General features: G+C 39.2%; 1 protein-coding gene across 1 annotated transcript in view; it reads left to right on the top strand.

Annotated features, from left to right (window-relative positions):
• Window positions 1-27,227, top strand: part of ush2a (Usher syndrome 2A (autosomal recessive, mild)) — a 209,824-nt gene that overhangs the window by 142,042 nt on the left and 40,555 nt on the right. Inside the window, exons 63-68 of the mRNA XM_055010958.1 lie at window positions 8,434-8,657; window positions 9,676-10,009; window positions 12,729-12,926; window positions 13,137-13,291; window positions 19,360-19,558; window positions 26,953-27,060. Of these exons, the coding sequence (XP_054866933.1) occupies window positions 8,434-8,657; window positions 9,676-10,009; window positions 12,729-12,926; window positions 13,137-13,291; window positions 19,360-19,558; window positions 26,953-27,060 (1,218 nt within the window). The remainder of the gene's footprint in view (window positions 1-8,433; window positions 8,658-9,675; window positions 10,010-12,728; window positions 12,927-13,136; window positions 13,292-19,359; window positions 19,559-26,952; window positions 27,061-27,227) is intronic.

The raw sequence follows: 27,227 nt of genomic DNA, 5'->3' as shown, positions 1-27,227 counted from the left end.
TTAGGTGAGATTAGATGGTGTTTAAGGAACGTGTGTGGTGTCTTTGGCCTCCCGTTGCTTCCTGACTCTCCCCGCCTCACTGTGCGCTCCACTAATCATTTCCCCTTTACACTTTTTTCTTTATAGTGTTCAGTTTTTTAACTCTTCCATCTGCCCTTCAACCCCACCGATCCCATCTCTCACTGTGGGTGCTACCATAAATGCCCTCCCCACCTCACTTTTTCCTGAAAGTGAGTGAATCTTAAAAATGTGTGCATTTCTTTAACTCCTTCCTTTACTCCCACCCTCTGTCCCAGCCCAGCAGGCCCCATCCAAATGTTCAAGGACAAATCTGAATATCCCTTTTCACCGTTTAAGTGTTAAAAGCCTGGCGGTGCCGGGGTGTTATCTTAACGCGCCTTGCCGTGCCATCATCAGAGCGCGTGATGAAAATGGCTGTGATGATGCTAAAAGAAAAAAAGAGGAGGGGGAGAAAAAGTAATAATCAAATATGTTTTTCAAGGGCACAGTGACCATTTGCTGGAGGGAAATTATCCCAGTAGTTAAGCTAGCTCACTCTGAGCCTGGTGGAGTTGTGAGTGTGGATGCGTTTGTGTGTATAAGTGTGTGTAAATGTGCATGGTGTATTACTTGAACTTACTGCATGCATCCTTCACTTTCTCTACGTGGTTTTCTGTTTCTGTATATGTGTCTGAATGTGTTTGCATTTTACATTTATCTTTATGCAGAAATAAATATATCCTTTGCATGTCCTAGTTTCCGCCAAAAGATTCTCATCAGTTTGTGAGTGTGTATTTCTCTCCATTTGTGTATGTTTATCATTGCCAAAAGCCCCTCATCAATGATGGGTAGCAAATGGCCAACAGTAGTGGATTCCAAACAGCAGCGTCTGGCTGCTTTAGAAGATCGAGTGCTCTCTGAACACAGGAAGACATTTCTCTCTCTGTTAATGTATTTATGATGATGGCTTTTCTATTAGGTTTACTTTAATGACTGGCAAGAATAAAACCAGAGGCTGTCAGGAGATGAGCGCAGTCTGTTGTGTGTGCGTGTCTGTGTGTGTTAGCAAATTTCATTTGCGTTTGTGTTATTCTGTTTGTTGTTGTTACACATTGTCATTTTATTAAAAGTTCACATTTAAAGACTTAACTTCCAGGTATGGACAGAGGCCAAGTTAGGCTGTGTGCACAAGAACACATAAATGTGTTTGACACTCACTAAAAGCTTTTATTCCAATTCAGCTGCTATTCTTTTACCACAGTGGCTAGCAGTTGTAGTTATCCCTTATTTATGTGTGCCATGTGTCTGTCAAGGCTATAAGACAACGGTGCCCACTCTGCATCTAAAACTGTCTCAGATAAACTTAAAAGCCTTTGAGGTAAACCACTCAGTAGTATTGATAATTCCCAATATACACTACTGGTCAAAAGTTTTAGAATGCCACAATTTTTCCTTACATTACTTACAACCCCCTCTGTCTACATAAAAATAGTGTTGGAACACACCCTGGCACATAGCCTTGAGAGCATTATTTGAATAGTATTGTAATGCAGAAAGCTATGTGTTGCTATAAAAATGGCAAGGAAAAGGCAACCAACAGTGAACTCAGTGTGTGTCACTGCTTTGTGGAAATACTTTGCTTTGAATTCTAACAACAAATGCTAAGCAATTTGATTCATCTTTCCATCATCTGTCGCCTCACACCTTCTGCTAAAAGTTGAAATTGAATTCATAAGTTACTTTCTCCGACACTCAATGGAAATGAAGTAATTCCTTCTACTGGAGATTCATTAAAGACTTGAAAGTGTTCATATAGTCATAAAGGTACTGGAGGACCTCTACTTACTGTTCAACACTTGTTTTAAGCACTGGTGGCACGTAGGACTTCTGCTCACAGACTCCCCGATCACATTGATGGTAGTGATAGATAACCTGAAGGAGACGTAGCGTGAGTCATTGTGACGTCAGCTGAAATGTCTCTGGCAGGGTTCAGGGCTGAATTGGTGGATTGGACAGGCAAGGGCATGTTGTATTACCTGAGAGTGGAACTTGCATGCTCTGGAGTCTACTGGAAAACATGTTGGGCTCAACTGATGATATAATAGTCTTTATAAAGAATGAAAATGTTTCTTTGTCTGTAAATGAGAAAAAAAAAATCACCAGCTTCATCTTCCCTAAGCTGATGTCATAACTCTCTGTGGCTTAGTACACACACACACACACACACACATACATATATATATATATATATATATATATATATATATATATATATATATATATATATATATATATATATATATATATATATATATATATATATATATATATATATACACTCACTCTTAGCCTCCCCGCGCCCTCTATAGCCTGGCTCCATAGGAAAGCACTGTGGTACCAGGGGCACGAAGGGAGGATTATTTTCTAAGTGTTTTTGGTGTTACATATCTGGCTATTTCTCCATTTTTTTTTCTTATAATTATATTTCTTTTTTTTAATTTATTTATATATATATATATATATATATATATATATATATATATATATATATGATGGAAAAAAGCACACAAAGCATTTCATTCTTGTGTTTCGTTATTTTGGCACATGTGCTACATAACACAATACCTTATGTTCTTTGTTTACTTACTTGCCGACCTCTAATAGTTTTATCTGTTTAATCATTTTGTCAACTCTTTTAATCCTTTACTTTTTCACTTTCTCTTTCTTCATCTCAGTCACTCTCTGTCATCTCTCTCTCTGTCCTGTATCTCACAAACACTTTAAACACACCTGAACATCTGCTTGCTGTGTCTCAATCTTTAGTGAATCCCAGTTGGGTGGTGAAAATATAACTGCTACCAAAGCGTTTACTTAAACTCAGCGCACACACACACTTAAACAAACACTCTGGACACATACATGTTAAGATGCACACAATGTCATACACATGACCAGCTGGTAATGTTGCTGAGATTTAAAAAAAAAAAAAAAAAAAACAAGACATCAGAAAGACAAGAGGACAACTAGTCAGCTGGGAAAAGAGTAGTTGTGTGTGTGTGTCTCTTTCATTATGTGTGTGCTTGATGCCCCAACATCAGCATGTGTGTGTCCACAGGGGAACACGATGCACTGTGTGAGAAAGTCAATCCATAGTGATTTCATCTCTCGACATGGCATATAGTCTGGCCCCTCTGGAGCACAAAGTGCACATGCATGTACGTACACATACAGACACACACAGACACACACTAGCGCATGTGCAAACGCATAGACACCCATGTGCGCTCACCCCTTCCTGAAATGAGAGTGTGTGCACAATCACTAGTGGCTTTTGAAGTGGATACCATTTATTTTGAGTTTGATGAGAGCTAATGTTTTTTTCTTTCTTTCCACAATCTTTCCCTGTCAATACATCTAGAAACAGGATAGAAAGGGGCTCCATACTTGATGAAAATCACTCATTGGCTTTTGAGGGAAATATTTTTTCATATTTCCAACATACTATAACATTTGTAATCCAGTAGGAATGGGAGCGGCTGCAGCATCTCACACTTTTAATATGCAGGGTAAAGCTTGCTGAGCCTGTAAGGACACGAAGGCTAGCATACCTGCTGCTATCTGGTTTTGTCCAAAATAATTTCTTGCTGGGGAATGTCAGATACAGCAGTCTTTGGATTACGTTCAGTAGATCATTGAAAGAGTTCAGAAAAAAATTCCAAAAACCACCTAGTTAAGAGCATTACCAGATGGTCATAAACCCAAAACCTGAACCCAGCCTCCAAATTCCCCATTCCAACTGAGCATCCACTGGATGCCCTGGCACAAGCCTGTGGGCTGTGGGCTGAGTCAAAGGATCTGCTGCTATTGTCCTGGTGCCTATAGATACTGACAGTCCGAGACACCCCCAGAGGTCCCATGTCAGTGTCCTGAAGGTTCAGAGGTGTTTTGATGGCTTGAGGAATAGCTACACAAAGTTAGGCATTTGGTTTTAATGTTGTGGTGTAAAGCCTTCATTTGTATGCACACATTTTTGTTGTCTTTACGATGCAACTGTTATTTATTTAAGCAGATCAAAATGAAATCAAAAACATATTTCAAATCTATTTTTTGCATTTCTGATGTAATTTCTTGAAACCAGTATGTAGAGATCAGTGATACGCGAAAGTCTTCCAAAGCATTGTTTGTTAATAAGTAGACCAATATATGTCTATGAAACCTGCTTCAGTATGAGTATGTGCTGTTATACATACACACAAAACTATGTATTTGTGCACTTGCTGTGCACTTTGTGCCAAACCCCTTGTAATATATTCAGGTATTTAAAAGTGTTTGGTTTGTTTAAAGTTGTGGAGGGGTTTTGGTCTCCTAGAGAGTGCGGATAACCCTAATCCACAACACACATTTTTATCAGTAGTTCATTGGCAGGGCTAAATATTGACTTATCATTAAGTGGAATGACTGAAACCCTAATAATAATTCACGTTGTCTAAGCACCTTGTGTTGACGCGGCGCTCCCGACGCTATTAACGAATGTATGCAAATCCTGCGCAAATCTGAAGATTAGGGCTGAAGCTTTCTGTGATGCAAGAGAGAAAACAAGAGGTGTGTGATAAAATGCTGTCAACACATACACACTAATGCAAAAACACACAGCTTATAGAGAGGAAGAGAAAAGGAGTGTGTGTTTCAAAATGTTAACACAAATGTACAGGCATGTCACACACCCATACACAGATAACGCTTACAAAGACAGGGATTGGATTTCTGCTGAATGCATGATAATACACTAGTGAAGTTTAGGTTCAGAACAGTAAACAAACAATGTAAACCCATGATCTGCAAGCATACAGGGAGAAACAGAGAGAGTAGAACTGGAAGGAAAGCAGGATAAGAGGGAGATGGAACCAAGACGAAGACATGAAGAAGATGTGAAGAAAGGTTGAGAGAGAGAGGCAAGTAGATATATGGTGAAAAAAACCAAGCATGTGTGTAGTATACTCATCTGTTTTCACCTATTTTCAAGGGAGTGCATAAGATAAGGAAAAGATTATAAGATAATGAGTTGGATGAGCTGAAGGACATAAATAAACTGAAAAAGGTAGACAAATACAGACAGTTGTAGAGGTGGACAGGTATATAGATTGTTATGGAAGTTGGGGATGCAGGAAAAAGAATGATCAGAGAAAGCTGATGGAGGGTGGGGACGAGGCAAGAGATCAATCTCACAAGTGATGAAGTTGTCATTTCTTGAGTCGGAAAAAGTACGAGAGAGCTGTTTGAACAGAGCCTTGTTACATGATAGAGAGAGAGACAACTGGATGTCTAGAGAGTAGATGGAAGGGAGGCAAATGAGTGAAAATGGTGAGTTGTGGAGGGCCTGGTGTCCGGATGGAAGGGAAGAGTAGAGGTGAGGATGCTGAGAGGACGAGGGGTGAGTGGAGAGAAGCTATTTTGGAAAAGTGTTGAGCTGTTTATTTGCGCGTCATTGAAGCTGAAGTAAGGCGCTGGGGGAATTGGCCACCAAGCCCCCGCTCCGCAACAGCTGCCGCTGCTAAGTGAGTTACTAGCCGTCAGACTGCCTTTATGTCACACAATCACACACACATGCGTTTTCCTGTCATACGGTGCCTGTGATGGATGCGTTGAGGATATAATGCAGTGCAACAGTGCAGTAGAAAATATGTGCCATTCTCCACTTTTGGCCTTTAAGTGAAATGATTGCTTAAATTAACAGCATTTAATGTGCTCGAAGTGTGAATGCTGATTAGAGTGTTAAACAATAAGTTATTTATCACTCGACAACTAGCTGCAGCCCCATTATAGGCTCAGGCCAAGCAGTGACTTAGTGTTTAATGTCTGCTGTCAAATAAAATGGGCATCACAGCTGGGGGTAGATTGTGCCACAGATCAGCATGTCATCAACTGTTAGGATACATTTGTTAAATAGCTCATAAAATATAGATTGTTTTTATAATAAACTAAATAACCACAAAAGACTGGCTCTATCTTTAATATTCCAGTCTGTAGTTCAAAATGAGAAGTTTATACTGTTGGAGTCTCTCATTAAAATGGTATTTTTCATCTTTCCATCATTGCAGTTATAATATTCTAGTTGAGTTGTGATATGCTGTGCTCATTTGTATTTCTAATGCATCCTCACAGCAGGGAGTTGCTGAGTCAGTATGATAGCAGGACAATGTTGTGCCCTTAATCCAATGCAAGACCAGAGCCTGTCAGTCGCCACCCTGAACCAAGCTAAGTCATTAAAGTAACCAGATTGGTTCAACTTGTGTTACTAGGAAGGCCACTAGAGAAAAGGCCCCGTGTTTACCTACTTTACTTCACCCTCCTCGGCTTTCATCAGTATCGTATCTTCTGTGTGGGAGCTGCTACCCGTTTTGTTAAACCCTTGACACGTAATTGTCAGCATTTGCTGAATTTTTATGATTAATGCCAGTCAGCCACAATATGAAAGCAAATCCTTGAGGTCCCGTGGGTTGTGAAGTGGAGCCTCCATGGATCAGGATCTGGTACGTCCCATGGATGCGTGTTCAGAAATGGGATGTGGAGAGTTTGGAGGCTGGTTCAACACTTTGGACTCTTGATTGTGTTCCTCGAGTCATTCCTGAGCCAGTCTTGTGGAGTGACGGGGCTCATTCTCCTGCTGCTTTGGGCATTGCCACCTATTGGGAGTGTGGGCTGGCTGCTACTGATGTTTAGGGGCATGGTGTCAAAGTAGCATCCACATGAATGCCAAGACTTAAGGTTTCCCAGCAGAACATTACATTGTAGTGAGATTATTAATGTAATACACTTAAACTGTCAGTGGTTTTAAAGTTGTGCCTTCAGTGTATGGAAACCAAGTGGAATCTAGTCAGTTTAGTTTGTACTGTACTAAAAATGCAAGTGAAGGGCACCCCAGTGGCTTAGAGGGGTGCAAATATGAATTTCAACATCTAGCTTTTGTTCCCTCAATGCCCACCACCACTACTCCTGTTTGAACTCACTAGGTTGTATTTTTTTCTGGAAAGTTTTATCTAAGCATCTGAAACTTGTAACTGACATTGAAAATCAGTTTTTGTTGACAAAATTCCAATTCCATTAAAAAACACTCAACAGAGTAGAGTAACTGTAGTGTAACTGTAGCATTTTAACTATTCAGCTTTTCTAACCACAACCTTTTTTATATGTTCTCTACACCAAACCTCATTTTATCTGTCAGAAATTTTTACTTTCCATTTGCAGGCACTACAGCACCAGTTTTAATTTGTCAATCATTAAAAGCAACTCAGGTTATTTGAATTTGAAATTTGAAGCAGTAGAGAACGTGAAGAAACACACTTGAAATTTGATATTCAGCTAGAAAACATTTACAGGCAAATGGAGTGATAGCATGTATTTTAAATGTCACCTTGCTGCTGAAGGTGAAGTGGTGGCAGACAGACATCACCTATCACTGTCAGAAATGGCAGCTCTCAGAAAAACACACTTCCTCTCCCCTTGCATTCCTTCAACGGCATAGCCTTAATATTACTGCTGAGAGATGAATACAGGAGAGGAAAGGAGGTGTGCATGGGGAGGAGGGGAAGGAGGGAGAGAAGAGGATAGGTGGATGTATATACGAGTTGATAAGAAAAGATGCACAATAATATTCAGAGCAGCTTAATACAGTTTCTGTGCAGATCAGAAAATATGGGTTGAAGAGAGGAGGAAAGGGGAGTTTAGGAAGTGTAGATGAGCAACAACCGAGCACAGCATTGCCTGAATATTTTTATAATATGGAGAGATGAAAGAGGATTGAGGAAGTTAGGAAGATTTTGGAGGGAGGAGGACAAGAGAAAAGACAGAAAGAGCTGAGGGGGTATAAGGTAGGAAAGAGGCAGAATAATAGGATGAGAAGTATAAAAAAATACCCTGTTTAAGGGTGGATAAGCAGATGATGAGAAACAGTAAAGAGATGCCAATATCTACTGTGATTGAGAGAGACTTGATTTCAGGCACTGTGGCTGATGTTATCTAAAAATGTAAAGAAAACATGTAAGTAACAGAGGTGATTCCAGAGGCCCAGCTGAAGCTTGGAAGTGTGGGTAGACCTGAGATATTTATAATATGGGGAATATGGACAGTGTCACTGAAATCATGAAGTCTATGACTGTTCGGTGGCTCCTGAAGAGCTATTCAGAATTCATGCATGAATGCAGTTCAATAAACCAATATAATTTTTGAATTGTATTTTTTAAATAATTTGTAGGGCAGCTAAATTTATTGCAAGGTAAAATTTCAAGGAGTGAAATCAGGTTAATTAGAGACTTTAAAAAAACAGAGTCGTCAGGTTTAGTCCAAAGTGAGAAGGGTTCTGTTTCAAATAATGTCTTAATTCAGTAACATCAAACACTGAAAAACATAAAACAATATGCTGTGTTTTCTGTCTAGGTTTTGCCTGCTGTGGTCAGGAGTATATAAACTCTTCAACCTCTCTTTGCTGTGTGAGCAATGATGGATATCCCACAATGCACCCTGCTGGCAACGCCACAGTGACACTGCAGTGCTGTGGGTCAAAAGTCATACACCAAGAAGAGGAATGCTGCAACGGGATTGGCTTCGATCCCCGACGACATGTGTGTGCTGACCGACCCACACCTGGTCTCTTAATACAGGTGTGTTTACATGTGAGACAATGTGTGTGTGTCTCTGTTTACATCTTCATCCAAATGTTTCTCAAAGATATAGTTTAGCCTTTTTTCTTGTTCACACTTTGTGTTGTGTTTGCTAAAGAGAAAATCTCAGTTGTCTATTTCAGTCAACCCTAACCCTCACTGTGTTGAAGATAAACTTAAACATTTTAGCTTTCAAAAAATAAGTGGCACGAAAAAGTTAGATATTAATATATTATATCCATCATTAAATATAAAATGTTGGCATTTGTCTACTGTAGGTGTTACATTTACAAGCAAATTCAACACGAATTTCAAAGATGCAAGCTGGTCTGAAAGAAGATGACCTGATGCACATAATAATACAGAAACAGAATGGGAAAAAAGGAATACAAGTTAGAAGCTGGATTCAAATGTCCAGTAAATGTTGTCACATTGGCAAAAATGGCAGAGCCTAGTGGCTCCAGCAACCCAGTGGACATGAGGGGCTTGATAGAATCTTTGTTTCTCTGCTAAACTCGCTCTCATTGTCACATCAGGAGTTGGGGACTGGGCCATCTTCCATTTATCAAATGGGGTCATGTGGCGTTTGTGTGTTTCGAAGTCAGCAGGAGATGGCACATGCATGAACACATACACACACACACAAACAGGGACAAAGGGTAGGAACTCTCATTAGCTCTAATGACATTATTATGGACCATGTATACCGCACACATACACACACAAAACACATAATGATGCATTTCCAAAAAATACATATGTAGCTACATTCTGCATGTAAATGTGTGGAGGATTATAGGATCAGAGAACTTCTATAAGATAAATTTCTGTGCTAGCTGTCTAGCTGATCACTCTTTTATAGAAAATAGCCATTTTGAAGAACTTAATTTCACTCATCCATGTTTTTACCTCGTTCTCCTCTGATTCTGCTGTTTACTGCTCTGGTACTATTATACCCTCCACCTTCCCTCCTTTTCTTCTCCTTCATCATTTCTATCTCTCTGTCTCCTCTGTGCAGCACCAGTGTTTAAAGGGTGATGTCTGTCCCATAGCCGTCGCATCTACAGCTTACTGTGGCTCCTGTGACCTTGATCCATCTACAACTGCCTGCACATGGGTGTTGTCTGCACAGCCTGACACACAGTCCACAACATACTCACCATTCATCAACCCGATGCAGGAAACGGTCACTACAGGCCTCTCTACACATACAAACAGAAGTAATAACGCTTACAAAATGCTAGATACAAACGGTCACACACACGCTGAGAATATGCACTTCGAGGGAAGCCTGTGTCCATCACACGAGGAGGCTGTGTACAGCGGAGACGCCGGCATATACACCTTTACAGGTAACTGTTCCATGTTTGTTCAAGGGCTGTAATTTAAAAGAATTGAAAAGTACCATTACAGGGAAGGCACCAGATTTTTTTTCTTTAACCGTACTTCTCCAGTAATGATCACCTTTGCCCTGAGTGCTGTTCTGCATCACTTTATTTTACCACATCTTTGAAGCAGATTTACTGTTTTATTGTCTTTGAACCAATATTGAATATGCAGGAGGCTTTTGGGGATTTTTGTGGGCTACCTGTTCACGTTCAGCCAACTTCTGATTTTCTCATCACGGCTCATCATTGTAGTCCACCTCAGACACCTAGGCTTGTTAGTATTTTTTGAAAACTGAAGTTTCAGCTCGTATAAGTCGGTTAGTCAGGCGGCTTATACCCAGCTCTTTTTATTCTTTTTCACATCTGTACTTGTTAAGTCTCAAGTGATGTAGCATCAGTAAATTCAAACTTCAGTTGTGGAGCTTGCTAAAACTTTCTTTTAAAATGTGTTGTAGTGCGAATATGATATCAAAATTAATGCGTAATGTCAGCAGCATCATCCTTCAACACACTGAAAGTGTATTTGATGTAGGCTTTAGTGTTTTTTGTAGGCCTAATCTAATTGAGTTTTACATATTTTGATCATTCATGATGTATTTACATCCCTGCCTTGATCTATAGCTGCTGTAAATTAGAGCTCTCACCTCAGTCCTCTGAGACATAGTGAAGAAGAACTAATATAGAATAGCCATCTGTGAAGCATGACGTTCATAGAAATTGCGACCCTGCAGAAACCAATTCTGCATTTACTCTAAATGTGGCAGCCGCTATAATCAACGGACTCACAGACAGATGCCCTTCCACACTCACTCACTCACTCACTCACTCACTCACTCTCTCACACACACACACACACACACAGACACACACACACACACACACACACACACACACACACACAGACACACACAGACACAAAGACAGCTGCTGCAGTGTACATTAATAGCTGTAACATGGTAACACTCTCTGTGCTGTACACTCGTGTGTCATTAAAACTTAGTGATGGGCGTTTAAATGCCATTTCAACATTCTCTACTATTTATTAGCCCAACGGGAGTAAGAGTGTGTGCATGTGTGTATTTGTGTTTGTGGGCGTGTGTGTCGTGATTTCCAGTCTGTCCACACATTATTTATCTGGGTAGTTACATCTGTTTAATCAAGACTAATTGTGGTTGTGGATGCTATGTGTGTGTGCGTATGGGTGGCGGTGTGCTCATAATGACACGTGTTTTGTGTGTGTTTGTGTCCAGTTATTACTATTTCAGTGCCCCTCTGAAGTGAATATAGTTCTGTGTCTGCGTTTCAATTACTTTGTGTGAGTTTGTGTAGCATGGGGCGGTTAGGATAAGAGTTTCTAGGCGATGCTGTGACACCATCTGGGCAGAGGCACATAAAGCTGTCGCCACCCACCATACACCAGATGTTTCTCATGCACACATACACACATACACAAACACACTCACATGCAGACTATCATGCTATACTTTTCGGGAGGAAAAAAAACTGATGTAGATCACACCCAGATACCTCCACATGTGGACTGGCTGTGATAATTACAGTATTACCTGTATTGTCTACACACAGTTTGTATGTATAATATTTATTAATCAAACACAGATTCCATTTTTAGCATGTGCTCAGTGTTTTATTTACATCTGTGTGTCGCTGTGGGGGCTTTGCTACTTCAGTTATCACAGTAGTAAAGACAAGAGTCCCAGACTAGCTGTTACAACATGGTCTCATTTAAAGCAGCAGTCCCTTTACACTCCTAAAAATAATGTACATATGTGTGCAAGTACATCTGTATGTATATATGCAGTTGTATGTGTATCTCACCAGAAGGGCTGTAACAACCTGTCTGTCAGAAGGCTTCAGTCATGGCATGACGTTTACAACATTGCGCTAGTGATGGTGCATATATTTGTTATATCTTCATGTAGCTTGCATTTATACCACAGCTCCCAGTTTTACTGCAAAGATGGAACTTTTACTATCTATACCACGCAAAAAGTTTTTTTTTTAAGATTTTATGGCACAAATCCATCGGGACTATTTAGCTACATACTGTCTTTAGATTTGTAATGTACGTATGCTCTGAGAAGCGGACGTTATAAATTCCTTATTTAAAAAATCGCAAGATTTTTAAATAATGGGAGGAATCCCATTCATGAATACCATTCATTAAAATCAAACAAATGCACCAAAAAGTCTAATATTAAGACATGTAAAGTCCATGTTGTGATGATTATTATTTTGATCTGATTTGAGTCATTCATTGTTTTTTTAATCACACTGAGGACATTATCTTCAACAACAATGGACAGAGGTCTCCTTTTTATCAATCCCACATTTCTATCACCCTAAAAGTTGCTGTTTTGAATTGCATCAGCACTTTCTAAACCAAATTTGACAAACTACATATTGTTTAAAATCACAAAGCTCCACGATTCAAAATGTTTCAATGAAATTAGGATACTAGTATCACAACAGAAAGTGTTTCTTATTTGTAATAGCAATAAATATACAGCAAAACATCAGTTTCACTGTTCAGTGAACAAAATGGTTCTAAACTTTTAGTCTTGTTTAGTAAAAAAAAAAAAAAAAATAGGTGATTGTTAAGGGCTAATGAATTTTTCCATTGCGTCCCTTTTATGTCTTTTCTCCTTTCCTTCCTCTGATATAGACTCTGACCTGGAGCCTTTTACCACCTATGAATACAGAGTGAGGGGCTGGAACAGCTTCGGTCGGGGCTCCAGCAATGTTACAACAGTGACAACCAGTGAAGACAAGCCATGGGGAGTGGCACCGCCTCGCTGGGGCCGTCTGGGTGCACGAGATGACATCATCCAGTTGCAATGGCAAACTCCCGCTAGACCTAATGGTTTGTATACGTGTGTGCATCACTGCTTTACAGATGTTATGATAGCAATAAAAAATACAGTGATAAAAAGTCTTCTTTGTAGATGTGGTTCAGTTTAATTAACTCATGTAAAGGTGAATTCAGGATCAGTGTGGTTTCAGAATCAAATATTGAGGAAAAGCTATAACAGTAATTATCCAGTTTAACTTTTTTTTTTTTCCCGTTTACCAGGGAATATCACCCACTATGTTATACTGCGTGATGGACAAGAGCGTTACCGTGGTGATGAAAATAGTTTCACTGATGTTGGTGGCATCAGGCCTTTTCAGGAATACATTTACCAGCTGAGAGTCTGTAACCGTGCTGGTTGCACTGACAGTTTACAGGTAAGATTGCAGGTCTTTTTTGGTGTCAGTGCTGTTTAATGTTGCTCAGTTAAATAAATGTTATGTGGCTGACCTCATGCCCCACAAAGGCATTACCAAGGCTGCATCAGTACTAAGGTCTGGGCTGGCCTGCATATTTACAATCTGCAGCAGCTATTTAGATATCAAATACGGGGCTGGCACTAATAAGCAACACTTGCAATGCTCCATTGATATATTCTAGTAATTTGGTACAAAAGGACGGTAAAATATTACTAGTTGTACTTACAATTGGAAAGATAATATCTGTTATGTTGATTGCCACTGTGTGCTATTTGATTATCTCTATCCTGCCAGCCATCTATGTTAAGCACGCTCTCTTTTTACATACTTTCCAAAACTGTAGTCTATTGTAGCACCCCATTTCATAATGACATTATTCCACTGTATGATTATCTAATGGCTCCTCTAAAGATGGCTTGGGCTTCACTGAACTAAGCACCACTTTACTTTGTAGCTTAGTTCACTTCTTTAATTTAGTCTGAACACTTAAAGGAAAAGAAAGATATGTGAAAAGTTGTGTTGGTGTGTGCATGTGTGTGTGTGTGTGTGTGTGTGTGTGTGTGTGTGTGTGTGTGTGAAAGAGAGAGAAATCAGAACATTGCTCCCTCATGTAATTACTATTTGGATCATCTGGCAAAAATACATGCACATGTGGGTGTGTTGTTGATTTTAATGTGTTTGTTGTCAGCTTTTCATCAGGTAAAAAATGTGATTCTTTGCCATTTGGATAGGCTGATCAAGAAATGTACAATAATAGTTGAAATGTCTCCTACACACTTGTCTTAACACAAGTGCGCAAAGACCCTTTTATCTTTTGTCTCAAGGAGAAATTGCCTGGATATGCATCCACCCGACTTCACAGTGGGTAAATTTACAACAGCAACCTTGCAGCATCGGTCTTCTGCAGTTGGTCGCTCATCTAATCCATTGTTTGGCCAGTGGCCTTTCAGCTAAATGCCCTTTTACCCTCTCGTAAAAGCCACCTCAGATGCTGATTTCTAAGCGTTGTTTACTTCATAATTCAGGTGCACAGTTGTTCTACCAAGTGATATTTTACAAATTCTAAATCTGTCTGACCTTTGTTGTTAAGAAATTACAGTGTGTGATGTTTTCACACTGTGTGAACTCTGTTCTGTTCCTGTGCTGGAACAAGTTGTTATTTAGCCTTGTTTCCACTTTCCCCCTGTATGCGAGGCTCTGGATTTGCTGAGCCTACCTGATGTTTGTGATAACGCCCATAATACCTTCACACAGAACTCCCCCTGCTATCTCTCTGGCTGTAGCTGAGCTGATATCACCACAACAATTAATTTCTCCAGCTTAGTGGTGATGAAAGCTCATGTTGAAAACTGTCTTTCTGGCTTTTTTTTTTTTTTTTTTTTTTAAAGCTAATTTAACATCTTCTTATTTTTGATGAGTGCATTCTTACGTAAAGAGGAAGCCTATAGCTCCGTCACTGGAGGTATGGATTGAGAAGAGAGAAAAATGTTTTTTGTAGGTTTTCCACTGTGTCCACATCGGGATTCTGTTACTGTTGTAAGCATTTCTGACCTTCTGCAAATATATTAATACAGATAAGTAATAGCACATGGTGATTTGCAGATATTATAGAATTTCCATTCATCCTGTTAAAAGCAAGCAACCTTTGCATTACTCCTGTTGGCTTCTGTACCCTCAAAGAAGTTACATCTGTTGGCATACTTATGATTAGCCCAACACTTGTGAATAGCCAGTAAACACTCATGGTCACTTATATGTTGTATTTTCAAAAACGGCTTGTACAGTCTATTTTAAAGCTACTAAAGAAAGACACTGATGACAGAATATCAGTTTATCCAACTTAGATATTTCCTGGGTAATCAAACAACTCGTTAACAGTCCAGCACAAATCCAGAAGCTCAGTTATGATTGTTATCATTATATTGTAATAATGTTTCTGGAAATACTGAACAAAAGCTGAATTTTATCTTCAATTTTGCTGTTGTTTCTAAACACAAAACAGGATTTGAAGATTTGGTTACGGTTAAATGCCAATTTTAGCTGCCCTGTTGTTGGGCAGTGGTGTTAGACAGATATGATGCATTGTCTTTGTTGATTGTTTTTGATTTATTTGGTGTCTGATGTATAATAGTTTGCTTAACATGCTATTGGATGCTAGTTAGTATAGCATTCAGTTAACTTAGTATGGTGGTTGCTTGGTTTACGCGGTGGCTTAGGCACCGTGTGGGTTAGCTAAACATGGTAGCATAAGCTTTATTGTTGATTTGTTGCTTTGTGGGTTCAAGAACATGTCCTTGAAACGCTAGCGACTAGTTATGTGGCAAGTATACTGGCAAGCAGGCTGATGACGACGTTGCAGACAACAGCAAATATAACTTGCCACAATAGGCTGTGTTGATTAAAGTTGCACAGACAGAATAAATTGTGATTGTGAGAGCCATTTTCCAGTGAGACTGCAAACAGTAAGAAGGTTTACTGTTTCACTAAGTAGCAAGTCATTCCTCCAATTGTACACATTGTCTCCTGTGGATGTGAACAATTCTGATGGCGGTAGATTCAGCCAAGCAGTAACACGTTGTTCCAATGATTTCACTCTAGAAACAACTCAAGAACATTTACGTTGGCTATAAAAGATCACAATGATGCATCAGAAGACGTAAGTAATTAAAGAGGGTAACGATGCTGCACCACCTCTGTAAGTTACGCCTAGCCCCTCTCAGTTTGGAGACGGAGTGGATCGCACTCCTATATGATGCTACAGCTGCTTAAGTCAAAGACAAGAAGCCGGCATTTTACATTTGTTTGTTAAGCATAAGACATTGTCTGAAAGCAGATTTCAATAGTTTTATGCAAGCTCGTACTGCTGTGATAATGAAACAGATGGTGCTGAGCTTTGATAGGGTGTAATTTGGATGTGAGGAGGCGAAGCTCACCTCTTACCCAGTTTAACCCCTTGGTGCAGGTACAGAGGAATACTACAACACACTGTTGAGCCTTCTCTATATTGTTGGCCCAACAAATGGAAATGCCGATTGTTGAGGAGATGCTCACTCGTTGCCCACCCTTGTGGCCTTAGTGGTAATATAAAGTCGTCTAAGGGTATGCTAGGGGAGGACTAGACAATGATGGCACAGCATGATACTCAAGGTCTCATGATAGGTCAAAATATCATTTGACATGAACAGTGGCCTTTTATAGGAGTGCTCACCCAACTTTTGACATACTTAATGCACATCCTGGCTGGAAACTTTATCCATTTAACTGAGAACTCTGTATATATTCACATACCTTTACACCACAAACTCAATCTCTGTCTTCCATGTTCTCTCTGCCTACCTGTCTGTCTCACACACAAACATACATATGTTCACACGAACAACACACACACTCGCAACAGAGAGTGGAAAAGGAGTGAGTTGGATTAGTTTGTACACCGGTGAAAATTGGCCAAACAGTCCCAATTATGGGATAACTTGGGCTAACCTAATACACCACTGCAATTACCTGGCAGCAGCCCCCTCACATACGCACACAGAGGCACGGACAAACAAACAGAGGCACACACAAACGCACACCTGCCGTGACAACAGAAGGTGCTGATCTAATACGGTTGGTCACTTAGAGGGGAGGAAGAGCGATTGGTCCTCCTCTGTCTTTGAATCCTTTTGTCCTGTTCTCTCCGCTATTTGTCTCCTGTCATTCCTCAGATCTCAACACTGCAGTCTCCAGTTTCGCCCACCTGTTGTCTAACCTCTCTCACTGTCCAAGCACCAGTTTTGTGTGTCCTGTCATCTGGAGTGCAACATTTCCCTTTCTCTCTTATCTGTATGTCTCCCACAATCTCATTTTCTTCTGGCGCTGAGTTTCTATTCTTTGGTATTCTTTCGGTTGAATAAAGAGTATCCTAGTGAGGCGTGCTTTCATATATAGTGTGTAACTTTCTGTCACACATCAAGTATCAGTACTATATTTCCTGAGCTGTTAATGATTTCCACCATGTCATGTTTGCATACAGTTACTATAAATTACATATTCTGTATATCTTGCCAGTAAGGTATAAGATGCACAAATCAATTATTTTACATCAAACCGGGTTGAAAAGATGGAGCTAGTGACTTACTTGCAGTCTAAAGGGATTCCCTCATTCCTCCCAACATTTGACTGCACTCTGATTGCATCCTTGTCCTGCTCAACTCTGAGTGCTAATCGCAGTGAGTCAAAGTTGTCCATCAAAGCAAAGGTGTGTGAACGTTAAGTTAAGTTTACTCTATTTTGAGTGCACTCATATACAGTAGGTGGTTATTTGGCGTTTATTTTCTTTACATTTGAGCAACATCTTGACGGACATTTGAGTTGACAGCACACTGAGGCAGTCACTGATTGATACTACACCTCCCCTGCATCTTCCTTACCGTCTTCCTCCTTTGCTGTTTCCTCTCTTCTCCCTCTTTGTGTTTGCGTGTGTATACCTGCATGCACCTGTGTGTGTTTATCTGTGTGCACGTGCTTGTGTGTCTCGTTAGTTGTAGTAGCAGTGCTCTAATTGCATAGCACTGTGTGGGACAGGTGGTGGAAGTGCTAGTGACAGTCTATTAAGGCAGGATATCCCTGTTGCCATTAGCAGCAGATTGCCCTGTGATTCTGTGGTCTCCACATTCACCCAGCGTTCACAGGGGCCCGCAGATGCGACATTAGGAATTTACAATAAGATGGTCACTCTTATCACTGTACTAAGAAGCTGTATTTTTTTTGCATGGGCTGAACTTATTGAGTGACTGGTTGTTTTGTCATGTTTTTTCCCCATTTTTTTAGCTGTGATGTTTAGTATTATTGTTGATTGAAAACGTCAGATACATCATAAGTGCTTCTTGCCGCTTGCAGTACTGGGACACAAATTATCAAACAAATTAGTGAATTAATAAAGGAAGTATTGGAGTGGTGAAAACCCTAAGCTGAAAACAAGTAACTGTTAGTCTCTAGTATTCTCACATTAGAATACTGCTCTTGAGAAAATTAATTATATCCATATACTTTACTAAAATTCATTCTCTGGTTCAGTGAATTCAAGGAATAAATTGTATTACTCTATTTTAAAACTTTTTATGTCATTCAGACTGATTAAATTAGTAGATTTTCCCCACATAAAGCATATTCATTCAATTTTACAGCCACTGTTTTGCAGTATACCGTTGTCTACGGTAGGGCTGCAGTTAAGGATTTTCATTGTTGATTATTCTCCCGATTATTTTCTCAATTAATCAATTGGTTGTTTGGTCTATAAAATGTCAGAAAATGTTGAAAAATCTTGATCAGTTTTTGCCAAAAACCAAGATGATGTTTTCTTTTTGTCTTGCTTTGTTCACTATCCAAAGATATTCAGTTTACTGTCATAAATCAATAAAGAAAACGGCAAATATTTGTATTTAAGAAATGGTATCAAAAAATTTTGCCGTTTTTCCTTGAAAAATCACTCAAACTGGTTAATTGATTGTGAAAAGGTTGACCATTAATTTAGTAGTTGGCAAAGAATTAACTGACTATTCATTGCAGGTCTGGTCTACAGACATCTACTGTACAGTTTAGTCTGACTATACATACAGTCAGACTTGTTAAAGTATAGTAGTACTACATTGATAGACACAAATAGTTTTTTTAAATAGTGTAAGACATGGAAAGTTTTTAATTTCGTTTTATTTGCAACATATATGTGTTCCTTAAGCAAAAAAAAAAGGTGAGTATCTTTGTTTTTTAATTAGCTTTTTGTTTATTTCTTTTATTTTGTTTTTGGGGAGTGGGAAGCATTAAATCTTCAGCAAATGTCTTACTTTGTTACCAACAAGACCTTTGTTACATTAAAAAGCAGAATCCTTAATTTGGATGCATTTTTATTAGGTTATGATCATATTGATTATATTAATAAATTAACATAGCAAAAATCCAATATTTAATATTTTTGTGTGTGTTAATTCTGTTTGCATGTGTGTTTTTGTGTCTGTGTGTGTGGTCATGTCTATGTGCCTGTTCAGGTGGTGGCAGTGACGGTCCGAGGAGTCCCAGAGGACGTGAAGCCTCCAGTGGTAACAGCTGTAAGCTCCTCCTCTCTCCACGTGAGCTGGTCTGAGCCTGAACATCCCAATGGAGTCATACAGCGGTACCACCTGAACCAGACTGGTGTCGGAACCATATTTACTCACACTGATGGACCCAGAAATTACACCCTGACTGGTAAAATACATGTTGCATCTTTCTCTCACTATATGCTGTCTTTTTTTCCCTCAGCTTTCCTGTTTTGCTTTGTTTCTTCAACTCACTTCTTTTGATTTTTTCTTTTCTTTGTGTTATCACCCTTCTGGTACCTTTCAGTTTCTCCTCAGTTGTACAGTTTCTCTGTTTTTCTTCCCCTTTGCTTTCATTTATTTCTCCTCTCTTCTCATGTCTCATTCATTTGACTGGCTTCTTCTTTTCACCTCTTCACCCCTTTCTTCTCTTCTCCTGCTCCCAACTCCCTCCTCATCCTCTCTGCTTTCCTATTCTCTCGTCTCTTCCTCCTCCTCTTTCTCGTCTCCTTTGTCATTTGTTATTTATGTATACTGGTTTGTGGAAGTGATCTAATGACTGAATACACCCGATTTTCACTCTCTGCTCTTTGCCCCTACCCCTAAACACACTCATGGTCACACACAGATGAAACAACAGAGTAGAAAGGTTCACATAACTTGCCAGCTTCAGAAAAAAAACGTAAATTCACAAATACTTTGAGCTCCAATAAAACACTAAAAATGAACCAGCTACACAACAGTTGTGTCGGCTTGTCTTAATAATGTAGATTTGCACAAGAACATGGTGGTGTCAGGGCTGGGTGATTTGTGAGTCTTGTTTTATCTACCCTGAGGAGGAGCAGTGTTTCTGGCCCTCTGCCATCAGTCACAACACAGACACACTTACTCATGCAGACACAAACATCTGCATGAAGCACTGTAAAGCAAGCGTTCATTGTCCGTGTTAAAAAGGAATATATTAGAGAAGAGGAAAACACAAATAGAATATTATCGCTGTAGACATACCTGCATCTCTTGTGAGTGAAACTGCTTAATCTAAAACTGTTGACTGCTCCAAAGCTGATTTGATTACCCCCTTTTAAATTTTGACATGCAAGAATCAAGTGATGACACCTTTGGAAGCAGAAATTCAGTGGCATTTTTGCTTCACAGCTCTCCTCTCTGCTCTGGCTTGGACTCAGACCAGACACCAGCTTTGCCAGTAGCCAATAGACTATTCCCATGGTGCCTGTGGTTGGCTTGTATGGTCAGGAGTTGTGTGCATGTGTGTTTGTATGTGTAGGCACAAGGCAAAGCAAACAATGCCAAATAGAGATGGTAATGTGCTGTAATACTGTACCAGCCCCATGTGCCAGTGTAAGCAAGCAGTATGTGTGTGTGTGTGTGTGTGTGTGTGTGTGTGTGTGTGTGTGTGTGTGTGTGTGTGTGTGTGTGTGTGTGTGTGTGTGTGTGTGTGTGTGTGTGTGTGAAATTCCCCTGTCCCCCAGTGAGACACTGGAAAACCATGCATATTCAGCCAAAACCACTACTGGGGCAGCCACTCTCTTCCCCTTTATCACTCCCTCTCTTTTTTCATCTCTGCTCTTTTAAGTCCTCTTTTCATAGCACATGCAGGTCATAGTAATATTTTACACAGATTGTTTTTACAGTAGACACACTGAAGCCCAATGTTTAACAGTAACAACAAATCTAAAATGAAATGAACTTTTTAAAGTTGATGCAGATTGATTTAAAAAAGGCCTTTAAGGTTCAACATCACTCTTGCAAATTGCCTACAACATCCAAGTAAATATATAATATTTACACATTTTAAAATTGGTTTTATGCGTATGTTCATAGTTCAGTTTATCAGTTTGTTTTTTTATTTTGTTTTATTCTGTCTTTTACAGGCTAATCCTCTGGCAATCATGTAGAGACGTACTTGAAGTGTTTTTATTCCACCAAATGCACAAATTGAAAAAGAAGAAGTGAAATGGAGAGATCAAAGTAGGCAGAACAAGAGAGGTGGAAAGGTTCTTCAATGGCAAAAATATAAGAAATAAGATGGGGAAAAAATTACACAAACTGGGGGAGTGAAAGGTCCACAGAATGACACATTTTAAAACAGAGTGAAGGAGAAACAGAGGAAAGAGTAGGACAGATAAAAAGATGGATGGATGAATCTAAGTGTTTTCAGTGAAATATGAACAGAAATAATTGCTGCGCTATTCCCTCATCCTTAATGTTTAATACGCCATTATTCATCTTCTCTGCATCTCTCTGACGGTTCTTACCACAGTCAGTCAGACGCTCAAAGACACACATATACACACACACACACACACACACACACACACACACACACACACACACACACACACCCACACACACACACACACACACACACACACACACACACATACACACACACTGAAGCCACAGAAACTGGAGAAATTTGCTTTTTTTTAGTAACAAAAATGTCAATTTGAGATTGAATCATCCTTGTAGTGCTTTCCCTTATTTGATCTGATAAATGTCTTTGGTCTTCAAGTGTGCATTTATCAGAAAAGTTCATATGAATGGACAAATTGATAATTATTATTTCAAATTATTAGACAGTAACAGTACTTTTAACTGGGATTACCTGTTGCTTTATGATGAAGACATGACAATCAGAGTTGAATACAAGCAAAATTTCACATTTACAGCATAGAAAATAAGGACTTCTGTAAAAAAAAAATTTTATTTCCAGGTAGAATTTTTTTATATATATATATCAAATGCAGTACCACAAAAAACAATACATCTGAAACATAACCCACCCATAAGTGATATTTTGTCGTAGAGGTGCCTCATCAGTTATCCGTGGAAAATGGGTCTTCAATAAGCACTGAATCATTTCTATGTTGTTCTAAAAATAACATTTAAATTAACAATTAGAAATAGGCTTCAGACCCATTTGCAATGCTGTCGTGAAAGTTGCAGCAGCATCTGTAATACCAGAATCCAAAAATATCCAAATTTGTGGCTTCTACCATTTCTTGTTTAGGAATTATTTGCCTTAGGAAGAGCAAGAAATAGACTCTTATTAATAGCATTTTTAGCAGTTCTGAAACATGACACTTCATAGAAAGAATTAAGCACTACTGTACAAAGACACCCCATGTGAATCGATATTAAGTATTGCTATCATTAGCTCACAATGAATTATTGCCTGCAATTATATAGATTATAGCATTAATCATGTGTTTAATTGGTCTTTTGTAGGCTCGTTATTAATTCAGAACAGCAGGCAAGAGAGTATGTTCTTTTATTTATTAATGCGCTTCCTGCACGCCTGATCTCACTGGTTCATGCTATAGGTAGAAACATGTAGACTTGAGAAAAGGAGGAGAGAAGATCAACAGGAGCCTCGCACACATGTATCAATCCTGAGAGCGTCTTCTATCAGAAGTGTCATCGTTACAGTGTAGAGTTTTACATCCAGTTAGTTAAAGCAAGACTTTTTAAGCTTCTCATTAATTTTGCTTCTAACTTTAGAGCACAATTAAAGCAGTTATTTATAAAATATTAGAAGTCAGAAGTAAGGAAGGATGTTCTCTGAGGTTTTGTTGAGCCACATGTTGCCCAGATGCAGCCTGACTCAATCTAGTCTGAAGTCTTCTGTTTGGGCCGTAAGTCTGCCCTCCGTCTGTTGTCTTTACATAAGAAAGGGACAGTCAGAGGACTACTCAAAACTAAACACGAGAAGATGTGCTTTTTTGTCTCACAATGACCACATATAAACTAAAACAAACTGGTCAAAATGTAGTCGAGCATAATTAATGCACTTTGCACTGTTTAATTAACGTAAACAAAGCTCCACTATTAGTTAAAACAAATGTCAATGTGTCACATATTTGAACTGCTGAGTTTCTTTCAAGATTATACTTTTCAAAAAATAAAATACACTACAAACACAAAAAATAAAGCTATATTATATTATATATTTCACCTTTACATAACAAAGATGCAGGTATAAAATGTATAGGATTTTCCAAGGTGACACATTCTTACCTCTTTTGCTTCTCAACTTTCTGGACTCATCTTCCACCCTAAGGTTTGTCCCGTTTGTGCACCTAAAGTCTGCACTTGTTTGTTCATCTGTACATGTGCATGTCTGTGTGAATGCTTTTCCCTGTATAGTGCGTTTTACCTGCATGTGTGGGTTTACTTACTTTGGGAATCTCTGTGTTTGTGGGTGCGTGTGGGTGTGAGTGTGTGTTTGTGTGTGTGTGAACCTGATCTCATTGTTCCATCCCAGACGGTCTCTGCATTAGGGAGCCACAGACAGGAAGTCAAACTCTTAATTATTTAGGAGAGGTGTTATCAAAGCTCACTGCTCTCTCTCTCCTCCCTCTCTCACTCTGTTTTTTTCTTATATTTTTTTTGCTTGTTCTTGATACATTATCTGTTCCACATGCAAATAAAGCAAATTTTGTTTTCCTCTCGATCTCTTAGGGCTTTTTTTCCCCTGCCTGGTGTGCTTTATTTAACCACCTCTCTTTCCATTTGTCTTTCTCAGCTGTCCTCACATTTCTCACTTCTTTTATTTTCCTGCCTGGCTTTTCCACTTTCCCTCCATCTTCTCTTTCACTTCTCAATCTCTCTCTCTGTCTCCCTCGCTCTCTGTATCAGGTGGCAGGCGTGGTATTGTGGCCTCGACCCATCATCCTATCATATTCTCTAATGCAAACAGGGAATGGCAACCTGTCAATAAAATGCCATTTTAAATCAGTTATGTTTACTGCAACACACATACTTAAGAGAAATCCACAACAGCAGACTCACAATCCCGCCACTTGTTTGTTCTCTTACTTATGCGCAGTCTCTCTCTTTGAGGTTTTTTGCTTGAATATCAGCACCAACTCTCTACTCTGTCTTACTGCCAAAGTGTCTCTGTCCCTGTTTCTCTCTGTGTCATACACAAACACACACTGGTCTCCACTGTGTCCAGCTCTGACGTTACAGCCTCGCTCTGTGTTAGTGAGCCCCTGGCTGCTCACATCAAAAACCCCTCCACCCGTTTTTTCACTTCCCGGTGATCACTGTTAAGATGATTGAAGCTTCCTCTGTCTTTCCATTATCAAGCACATAAGCACACGAGTGCATGCACAGGTACGCACACACACGCATACAGGTATGGACACACACACTCTCTGTGCGCACACATACACCGTGGTATAGGTGGTGTCATTTCTCCAGCAGACCAACACTGCCCTCTTCAGGCCGAGTGTTAAAGGTAATTTGAAGCGTACTTGGAAACATGAAAGGTGTTTGTGTGAATTTTTGCATGTATCTGCGTCTAGTCATCTATTGAATCTGATGTATTAGTTGTGTTTGTTTTAGTTACATTTTTTAAAAGCATTAGTGGCAGAAGAATCAGGTGTTGCTTCGCCTCATGGTTCTTTTCATTTCAGGGAGCAGCTGATAAATCAGTTTTCACAAACGCGCTCTGCAATGATACCACACTGCTTCCTGACATGAGTATATGCTGCAGTTAATCAGCAAAACTTCAGAGCATTTTGGTTATTTTATTTGTGTACACTGCTCTTTACTCCTTTTTAAAATTTTCACCAGCTCTGAAATAATTGCCACAAGTCTTTTTTGCAACTTAAAGTTCACACCGTGTTACGTCTTAAATATTATAACACAGTTGTCTGTCTAAAGAGAATTTTAGTGAAGGGTTACTGCTTTATTCAGTGTTGCAACGAATGACATCACTTACAATGTAGATGTCATTTACTATGGTAGAGTGCACACGTGCATATACACACGCTTAGTTGCACAGTTAAATAGTGTAACAGAGCCGCATGCTTCAATCCTAGTACTTTCGTATGGCTGGCAGATTTCCTTTATTTAACCCAAACACAGGGCAACATTGTGAGAACATTTGCACACACATAAACACACACACACACACAGACACATTGATCAGAGGTTGGGTTAAGCGTGGCAGGCTGCAAGGCATGTTAAGCAGCTGAAGCAGTAGAAGGAGACGTGAGGATGATGTGAGGATGATGTGGGGAAGCGATCCACTGTGTATTAGTGTGTGTGTGTGTGTGTGTGTGTGTGTGTGTGTGTGTGTGTGTGTGTGTGTGTGTGTGTGTGTGTGTGTGTGTGTGTGTGTGTGTGTGTGTGTGTGTGTGTGTGTGTGGTCAACACGGGGTGAGTATCGAAATGCATACAGCACCTGAGTCTGTCAGGCTCCAAATATACACAACAGAATACAATAGTAGAGTAATTCTGTCAAGATAAAGTTTATTTTACAAGACTTTTTTTCCTTACAAAATTACAGGTGTGACATATTTGTAATTTATTTACTTTTATCTTTGATATTAAAGTGTATCTGTTTGGAGTTCCCCCCAACTGTGACAACAACAGACATTCAGAAATTAAACTGAAGAATTTGTCACCTTTACATTGAAAAATGTTTCATTCAGGTAAGAAAATATATTTTTGAGACAAAATTGAAATAATATAATATATTATTAAATAGAAAAAAGAGCAAAGTTAATTAATAGATGTTTATGAATATTAAAGCATATTTTTTTCATTTTAGGATAAATCATTAATACTGTAAAACATTTATTGCTTCACCTAAAATAGATTTAAGGCAGAGATAAAGAATTCAACACACTAGATTATGCAGTCATCTGTTTAAAATAAAGTCATTTTAGTTCTTTCGTTTTCCTTTGAATTTGATTTGCAAGCTGTTGTACGCTGTCAGCTAAGTGAATGACCATAAAGCATCCAGTCAACCCACATGGCAGCCCTACGGATTTGCATTCATCCTCATACATCTACCATACATCTTGAAACAGGCAGGGAATATGTCTGAACAAGAAAAAAAAAAAGGGTTTCCAGTAACCAGAGACAGTGATTTTGTTTAGGTGCATGTAGGATTTTTAGCAGCTTTCAGTATTTAGATCTAATTCCTAAAGCTGATTTCCAGTGGTTTCAGTTAAAGGACCACTCAGTCTCTATGTGATTTCCTTTAGACTGCATAGTGGGTGCCTATAAATAAATCATGTCTGGACACTGTAGCCTAAACGCATACAGAGGTATCATAATTATCATAGATCAAAAGCTGATGACATTACAGCGTTGGACCGGTCCTATCCCATGTCAGTTCCGCGGCTGCCCATCTTTACGTTGTTTCATTATTGAGTTATGGCATGCATAATTTAACACCGACAGATATGGATCCATCCGTTGAGAGAGTGTGGAAAGAACAGAGGGAGGGAGAGTGAAACAGAGAGGGAGAAAAAAGCTAATGATTTGGGCCACGCAAGCTTTTGCTTTGGTTTCTCTTTGACTTTTCCTCCTATTTTTCACTATACTGTTTCTCTTTTTGTTTTTATGTGCATCAATCTGTCCATTTCATTTTGAAGAAAAGCTTGTCTGTATACTTTATTGTGATGGGAATCAAAAAGAATGTGGCCATAGGAAATATGTGTGAATCGTTCTGCATATGCCTAGAAATGTAAGATCGATCCTTTGATCTTATTTAGCATCTATTCATACATGTTTATGTTACAGGTTTGCAGCCATACACAGAATACAGTTTTGTGCTGGTCGCCTGTACAGCTGTTGGATGTGGAGCCAGTTTACCATCCACAGGGCGAACCCTGCAAGCCTCGCCTGCTGGTATGCACATACACGCATACACGCACATGAACACACACTCATACTTGCAAATATTTTGGAGATTTTGAAGAATCTTCAGACCATCATTGAACATTTTTTTGATTTCATAGAGAGATGTTTGTTGAAATATTCTTTTTTCCTGCATAGATTGTTTTCCACAAGAATGT

Source organism: Amphiprion ocellaris, chromosome 1 (genome assembly GCF_022539595.1).
Source record: "Amphiprion ocellaris isolate individual 3 ecotype Okinawa chromosome 1, ASM2253959v1, whole genome shotgun sequence".
Taxonomy (NCBI): domain Eukaryota; kingdom Metazoa; phylum Chordata; class Actinopteri; family Pomacentridae; genus Amphiprion; species Amphiprion ocellaris.
Note: the sequence above shows the minus strand (reverse complement) of the source record. Positions and strands in the feature narration are given on the sequence as shown.